Consider the following 8,592-nt stretch of genomic DNA (forward strand, 5'->3'; position numbering starts at 1 on the left):
TAGTATCCCAGTCTGATAAATCTCCGTAATTTATATAATTATTTGTAATAAATTTAGAATACCCATAGCACCTCATGTCATAATATAAATTATTATTTTTAATTCCTCCATTGGAATGCTCAGTTCAGAATCTTGTTTCCAGCCAGTAGGTTAGAAAGTGTGCGTGTTTTCGAGTGAGTAGCCTACCCAGGAGAAGAGAGTGCTTTCGATAGGGTGAAATACTGCTGCCACAAATAGAGAACTGTCATATCAGTAATAGGACATCAGGGAAGACAGGAGACCTTAAACCAGGGATTTGAAAGGGCTTAATGTCAGTGCTCATCTGTGCCATGAGGAAAAGTTAGGCTCTGATGTTTGCAGCTTCAGTTCCCAGGGTAACAGGGAGAAAGGCGTCAGGAAATATGGTATAGTCATCCCTTTGGGAGTGAGAAAGACTGTTCTGTGTTGTTTAACCATATGCTTAGTACACAATTAAATCACAACAGTATTAAGTTGTACAGGAAAATACCCTTCTGCTCTCCCTCCCTCACTTATTATTGACATAATGGCTTTCATTACAATGTTTTGGAAAGCAGCAGTACGTAGGTAGCTTCACAAACCTCTGGTACTAAAAAATATTGCACTTTTGGCTTGCTAACTTTAATGCTATGTAAGATGTGCTGTTTGATGTAATTTGCTGCCTTATCTCAGTCCCTGTGAAAAGGAATATGCCACGCATTCAGTGTTAATCAGAATGTATATTTAGAGAAGACTTGGGGGATTTTACAGATTTTGTGTCATCTGAATCTGTGTTGCCAGAAGAAACAAAGGTTAGGGTAGAAGGTCATTTGGGAAAAAAAAAAAAAGAAAAAACCCAAAATATGTCAGGTTTGCCATTGTGATTCACAGTGCATCAGGCTGTACAGACATAATCTCAACCGTGAACCTAGCTTTCTCAAAGGCAAATGAACGTGCCTTGTTTTTAACCTTAGGAAGAATACAGATGTTGCCACAAGCTGTCTGCCTCTTGCACGGGCTACTGGAGAATGGACACACTGTCTACGTTCATTGCAACGCTGGCGTTGGCAGGTCTACAGCTGCTGTCAGTGGCTGGCTGAAGTACGTGATGGGATGGAGCCTGCGGAAAGTGCAGTACTTTTTGGCTTCCAGGAGACCAGCTGTATACATTGATGAGGAAGCTCTGATTCATGCTGAAGATGATTTCTACCAGAAATTTGGGCATCTTCGTTCCTCATGCAAAGTACAAGAGTAGAAAAGCAGAAGAGGCAAAAGAAGGTGAAGAGGAATCCTTACATTTGAACCCAAGGACTTAGAAATCATGAGTCAGAGTCCTGCCTTTCCTCTTCAGATTATAAACTTGTCATAGAAGTCGTGAGAATTCTGTTAAAAAGTGCCTTTGAGGGTTTTTTACTTGCTTGCTTTAAGCTGATATGATTCATGTTTTCAAGTCTTTCTGCAAGTATGAGACCTAGAAACTCTGGAAAGGGAAACTAAGGTTTTCTTTTAACTACTTGCCTATAGGAACTGAGGCTTTTGTGTAGACACTAAATAAGACGTGGTGTGAAATAGTTAGAGTTGGCAATATTTCAGTGACAAGAAAGAGAAGGCATTCTCAGAAAAACAAAGCTTTTTGTTTTTCAACAAAGCTTGACTGGATTAAGGTTCAGATTAGGATGGAGCTGACCATTGTCAAAGCTGCTCAGTTATTTTAGGTGGAGTGTATGTTACTGAAGTGTTTTCTAGTAATTTTGTAGACAGGTGGTATTAATGAGAAAGACCAGAAGGAAACTGATTTTTCAACTCAGTTTCTTAAACAAAAAGCTAATTTCTGATGCAGTGAACTAAAATTTGCTCTCTTTGCCTATGTAGTTAATGTTAAATATTATGAGTTATAGCTGTATTTTATGACATTGGGGTTATGCTGCATTGTGGCATGAAGAGAGGAAACAGCTCCACTTACTGCAGTCTTACTCTGTTGCAGGAAAGGTCTACTATTTATTACATTATCCTAGGCTGTGAGATCTCTAAGTCAAAGATACATTTTGCTCTTCTGGTCTATGCAGTGCTGTACAGTGGGCTCCCTAGGTGCCAAGTCAATCTAAGCAGTAACCGCTGGGCTAAAACAGGACCTGTAGGAACTGCATGATAAGCCTCTGTGCATGATTGACACCACAGCCTCTGTGTTGTTGACCTAGATGAAGTTCTTCACTATAGCAAAAGTCTCTTCTTCTTGCACAAGCAGTGTGTGGATGTTCACAGATGCTAGTTTTAGCAAAGTGAAACAAATACATTCCTTTATAGGAGCAAAGAGCAACTCTGTGGAGAGTTTCTCAGGAGCTTAGCCTCAGTAGGCTAATGTTGGCTTTGTGGATGATCCCTAAAGTTTTCCAGTGCTGCTCAGTCCCTTAGCTAAACTAAGCAGTGGCACCAACAGCTTCCAGCCCTGCTCAGGTAAACCCAGTTTGCTGTAGGTTAAGTCCAAGAGAGAAAGGAGAGAAAGCATTTCCTAAGGAATAGAGAATTAAGGATGTATAAACATTAAGAAACCCAATTTATATAGGTTTATTCTTCAGTGAAATCTCATTTTTTCCAGCTGACTTGACCCTCTAAAGACCCAGTCAGTACCAGAGTAGTTTAGCCGATATCTATTGATTATCTGAATACTTAATGGAGAAACTATTAGATATGAACTGTTATTCTGGTTTCGGCCGGGATAGAGTTAATTTTCTTCCCAGTAGCTGGTACAGTGCTGTGTTTTGGATTTTAGTATGAGAATAATGTTGATAGCACACTGATGTTTTAGTTGTTGCTAAGTAATGCTGACACTGGTCAAGGACTTTTCAGCTTCCCATGCTCTGCTGGGTGCGCAAGAAGCTGGGAGGGGGCACAGCCAGGACAGCTGATCCAAACTGGCCAAAGGGCTATTCCATACCATATGGCATCATGTTCAGTATAGAAACTGGGGGAGTTGGCTGGGGGGCAGCAATCGCTGCTCAGGGACGGGCTGGGCGTTGGTCGGCAGGTGGTGAGCGGTTGTATCACTTGGGGTTTTTTTCTGGGTTTTGTTCCTCTCTCGCTCTTTTGTTGTTTTCCTTTTCATTACTATTATTTTTGTTGTTGTTGTTATTATTATTATATTTTATTTCAATTATTAAACTGTTCTTATCTCAGCCCACGAGTTTTCTTACTTTTGCTCTTCTGATTCTCTCCCCCATCCCACCGAGGGGGGGAGGGTGAGCGAGCGGCTGCGTGGTGCTTAATTGCTGACTGGGGCTAAACCACAACAGTCCTTTTTGGTGCCCAGCGTGGGGCACAAAGGGTTTGAGATAATAACAGATTAACCAGAGAGTATTAAGGAATTTCTATCTGTTAACAGTTGCAGGTCACAATATTGATTCATCTGTTCTAGATATTGGTTTATCTGATCTGCACCATGCTCTTTTTTTTTTGCTGAACATCTTAAAGACTGGTGTTGGTTTTTGCAGTGTACTGTGCTCTGCAGTGATTAGTGATGTTTTGCCTGGGAGATCTGTTACTAAAACACTGGCCTTGAGCTTAATCTAGTATCTGGGTTTTGTACTGAAGCCATTACTTACTTCGGGTACCACTTCATGGAGACAATTAGCAATTATACTTCTTCCTCTGAGAGTTTTTTTTATAGAGGAAATACAAAATGGCACCTTAGCTACCTTCTTCTATGATGTTTTCTCCTTCATTACCATAACTTTTCAGTATCTTGAACGTCCTTGGGTAGTTAAGATGCTTCTTGGGAATATTGTTTTGGTTTTGTCTACGGTTAATAAGCAATTTAAGAATATCATCCAGAGATCTGCCCCAAGGCTGGGTAGTTATGAGTGGCAGGGTGTGTGGGATAGTGTGGGCAAGTACCTAGGACAACTGTTTATGGAGAATGTCCAGAATAATACAATACATTTTATTTATCCTATACTTCAATCATATTCAAAAGCAAAAATGTTTAAGTTATTCTATATGTGTGGTTTTGATCATGACTTTGTTTCTTATATTTTCTTCTGAAATAACACTGCCCATTTAGAAAATGGATGAGAAATTTCTCTATTAAATAAAAACATATTGACAATTCCAGCAGCCCATTTTGTCATATGTCTTTGGCTCCCAGTTTCATGAATAGCAAAAAGGGTCATGACTGATATTTCTATATAGAGGTGGGACCGGCCACTTTAATGGTAACAGCCCATTTCTTGTCTGCTATGCTGTGTCAGTTTTGGTAGGCTGTTGAGGAGGAAATCTCCAAAAACAGCACAACAAAGATGCGTGGCTGATATGGCACCTCTGATAGCTCCAAAGACCAAAAAAGGGGGTTGTTCCTCCTAGCCTGATGCGGAGAGCAGAGGGAGTGTGTGAGTGCTGCTGTCTGGCTGTTGGGCTCTCACGTGAATGTGCAGAGCTACAGCTGAGCGCCCAGGAGTTACCTCATTTTGACTGAATTTAAAGTAAAACTGGTGAGCTTTTGCTACCGTGTGCCGCTCAAAATCAAGTGCTGAGAGGAGGAGGATGGCGTAAGAAGTAGAGAGTAGAAGTCGCTTAAGTTTTACATTTCAGTTGAGATATATTTGAAACCCCAAGCTTAAAACGTGTTTCCAAGCATCCCCGACAGACAGTCCTTTCCATCAGATGCAACTTGTAATATATGTTGGGACAAGTACTTGTGGTTTTGGTCCTTGTTTCACAGCTAACAGTATTTCTTTTTTAGGGCTCTTGGGACTGAACAGTGCATAACATGGCACAAACAAGTAAGTATATGACTAAATAAGTATAGCTGTGCTATATCGGCTATTTATAATTCTGATTTTATTGGCAATGGAAGCAGACTGGTGCTTCATTTGTAGGGCAGGAATTCAAATGGTACAGAAGCCACACATTCCAGGAAGCCCTAGTAAGGGGTTGTTGATTCATTGTTTATTGTCATTTCACTTTGTTTGTCTGCTGAACTGCTGGGGGACTATATCATATACAGATTGCATTAGCTGATGAACTACATGAAAAAACTTGCCAACATCATGTTAACAAAGAATCCAAAGAGATCTCATGGCTTGAAGTCCCGTTGTACCTATTTGTAGCATACTTTTTTTCCTCCTTGCCACCTTCCTACCTTCCTCATTGAAGGCCACCCTGTCGAGTAACATTCATTCAAAGCCCTGTCTGTTGAATGCAACTAGGAATTTAGATGCTAAAGAGATCATTGCAAGAGGCTACAGCAACAGAAAAAGCAATCATATAAAAATATTCCATTTTGCCAACTGTATAATTATATGATAAATCTGCATCTAGAGATTATCTATTAGAATTCCAATTTGTAATATGTTCTTATGCTGATTGGATCATTAGCTGTTTCCACAGAGTAGCCTCTTGATGCATTTTGGATTAAAAGATGAAGACAGTCTGTTGTTCATACACTTGTATATTTCCTTGCTACTTTAGTCATAAAAATGCTACAAAATTTAAAGAACAACTATAGAAAGAACTAGAAACAGATAAACAGTAACAGTTATTTTAAAGTGGGCCCAAGGAACCAAACTAATACATACACAATAACAGGAGCCAGGTAGAAATATTTTGATAACTCATCACTGAAAAGCATCAGTTGGAGAAAATGGTTTTGTGCTGGTATGAGCATCAGTATTCTGTGCCCTGTTACAGCCAGCTTTTTACCTCTGGTAAATTAAAGAGGAAAGTAGAATTTGCTACATGGAATGGGACCATTTATAACTCCAGGTACTTAGAGTATCTCGATGTCATTATTAGGCCAAACAATAGTATATATTCTTTCCCAGGGCTATGTACATGAAGGAGCTGAGCAATCCTAGCTCTTACGAGTGATTTTGTAACAAATACAGGGATGGATTGGGCTTTGAATGGTACAGTTTTGTGAATATTTTTGCTTTTGATATGAGAATCTTCTGCGTGACATTTTTAGGTAGGCAATGCAGCCTGGTGAAAGGAGACTGGGCTGGCTGGCACGACTGTTGAATACCTTCCTTTCTCCCTTACTCCTTACTTGTTATTTCATGCTTTGAACTTTGGTCCATTTGGCAGTTGTCTGCTCTAGTTCCTTTGGTTGTAAGTTCTTGGTCTTCCCTTTCTGTTTGTCCAGCACCAAGCACAGTAAAGCTCTGGATGTGGCTGGGACTGCAGGTTTTATACCAGGTTGTACTCCAGAGTAGTTGGAAAGTCTCTCAACTGGCAACTGAACTGTTTGTGCTGCACAAAAACATGTGCAAAACAGTGTCTCTGCTCTGGGGTGGAATTAAAATTTGAGACTGCCAGCCAAGCCCTCTTGGGCAAAGATAAAGGAAAAAGATAGGCTGTAGGTTGTGCAGGAGCAGGTAATAAAATCCCTATTTAAAACAAGAATGCAAAAAGTCAGACTTACTCCATTACCTACTATGATGTCCTTTTTGAGTTCTAATTTATAAAACCCACTGCCTTCACTGGGCTGTAATTGAGAAAAAAAATTTGATTTGAAGTAGTCAAATGCATTTGCTGTAAGTGTATTTGACTGCTTTTATTCTTCATCATTAAATTACAGTGAGAGGTTTCAAACCAATGATAGAGTTAAAAAAAATAAATACTATGATTCTTTAAAAAAATACACTGGGACTGTGCAACAGGAAATTATGAAGAAGTATTTAGAAGCATAACAACTACCGCAAAAGCATATATTTGGCAAGCAAGCCCTACCTTCTTGAAGGATAATGAACACCAGGCTGCCCTTAGCTAAAATGGAATTGGATTAATGTAGCAGAGGACAGGATATAGATGACTGTCTCCAACTCTAGCTGTTTACATTCTTAGTGGTAAATCAACACTTCTGCAATTATTGCCTTAAAAATATTCTGCTGGGAAAAATGGTGTTTTATTTTCCACATGTATATAGCTTAAAGGGAAAGAGGCTGCTCTGAGGGAGCAGACTTCGGAACGGTGGAAGTATAAAGGAATTAATCCTCTTTCTGTTACCCAGCAACACAATGACATCACCAACAGCAAGACCAAACCATATGACTTCATAATTGATCTTCTTCCTAAATTAACAGAGGAAAGCATTTTTTCAAGGGCAATGACATTAACATATATTAGCATAATTTCATAGTTGTGATATAGGCAATCAAAATACATGTTGTTGGCCCTTCAGTTATGCTAACAGTGAATCTGTAGGGTGTTCATTCTTAATTAGACATATTTTCCTCTTGCTCCACCCTTTCACCTCAAGATGCTTCATTCCAGTCTTGACTAGTTTATAAATGGTTTTTGACTAAAAATGCCATATTTGTTTAATAAAATACGCATTACTTATCTTTACCTTTTTTACATATCAAGGCTTGTCTGGGGATAAGGAAATAAGAACTGTTACACCCTGTAAAACAAGGATGGTGACACTGTGAACCTTAGCCCTATATAATTCAACCTTTTTGTGCTTAAACATATCGTCTTATTTGGGAGATTGAACTTATAAAGATTGCAGGATAATGTATGTGATTTGATAACTACTTCAATGCTGATGTTGTTATATTTACATCAAGGAAAATAGAAGGCCTGTTTATTCATGAGCTGGTAGAATATTAAATGATATCTCATTCTTGATTTAGATGATATGAGGAAAAAGCACAAAATAGCTGCCAAGAAAAAAATTCTCATGCTCGGCAGGTTTCTATGGTCTTTACTTAATGTCATTATAACAAAATTTGTTTTGTGGCAATGCAGTTTCAGCAGGGAAATAATTAACAGTCAGGCCATCAGCCAAGGGTAGCAGCCATGTTTAAGTTGGGCAGCCAGCCCGAAGTCACTGCAACAAATCAAATGCTGAAAATGAATCCAATCTTCAAAAATTCAATAAAAAACATAAACACAGAGGTTAAGAAGTGAATATAAAGATTGTATTTGGAGAAAGGCAAAAATATACGAAGTATGATCCTAGCTAATGTCAAAGGGAAAAATATTTTGGAGTGGGGTTGCAAACACCACAACTCATTTGAAAACATAATCAATATGTTAGATAGAAGTGTAGCTGGTATTTAAAGTTCACTAACCAGTTAAAGGGATACTACCAAACTATGTAGGCTTACAATATTTAGCTGTATAAAGAAAGAAAAGTGGAAGGGTAAGCTCTCAAGAACACAGAGCAGTTTTACACCCTCTCTTGGGCAACTAACTCATGGCGTGTACTTGAGCAGGTGAAGCTTTATGAGCACAAAAGTGGTTGCTGGTGCTTTGTGGTTTGGCAGTCAAATAAATCCCTTGCGTAGAGATGTGTTGTTCTGAAATAGGATCGATAAGGCTATGCTTTAGAAGAACTAATGGGAAGGGCACCTCTTAAAATATGCTTAAATGATAGCTCCAGATGGAAGCCTAAACAAGCGTATGTCTTGATGGATTCTTTCTCTTCACATGTGTCTTGCTGAAACAGGAAAGCCTCTTAGAGGTCTTTTGTCCCGCAACACCTGTGGTGCTCTCTAAAGCCAGAGCACCAGAATGGGAAATTGTAACTGTGAGTAGCAGTGGCCCTGACCCCAGTTAGCTGATTGTTAAACGGCATCGTTCAGACCATCGCCAAGT

At 39.3% G+C, this 8,592-nt stretch overlaps 1 protein-coding gene across 1 annotated transcript in view; it reads left to right on the forward strand.

Annotated features, from left to right (window-relative positions):
- Nucleotides 1-4,054, forward strand: part of EPM2A (EPM2A glucan phosphatase, laforin) — a 42,707-nt gene extending 38,653 nt beyond the window's left edge. The window contains exon 4 of the mRNA XM_072856183.1: nucleotides 972-4,054. Coding sequence (XP_072712284.1) covers nucleotides 972-1,252 — 281 coding nt within the window. The 3' untranslated portion in view covers nucleotides 1,253-4,054. The remainder of the gene's footprint in view (nucleotides 1-971) is intronic.
- The last annotated feature ends 4,538 nt before the right edge of the window (nucleotides 4,055-8,592 follow it).

The sequence above is a fragment of the Ciconia boyciana genome, chromosome 3 (assembly GCF_034638445.1).
Source record: "Ciconia boyciana chromosome 3, ASM3463844v1, whole genome shotgun sequence".
NCBI lineage: Eukaryota > Metazoa > Chordata > Aves > Ciconiiformes > Ciconiidae > Ciconia > Ciconia boyciana.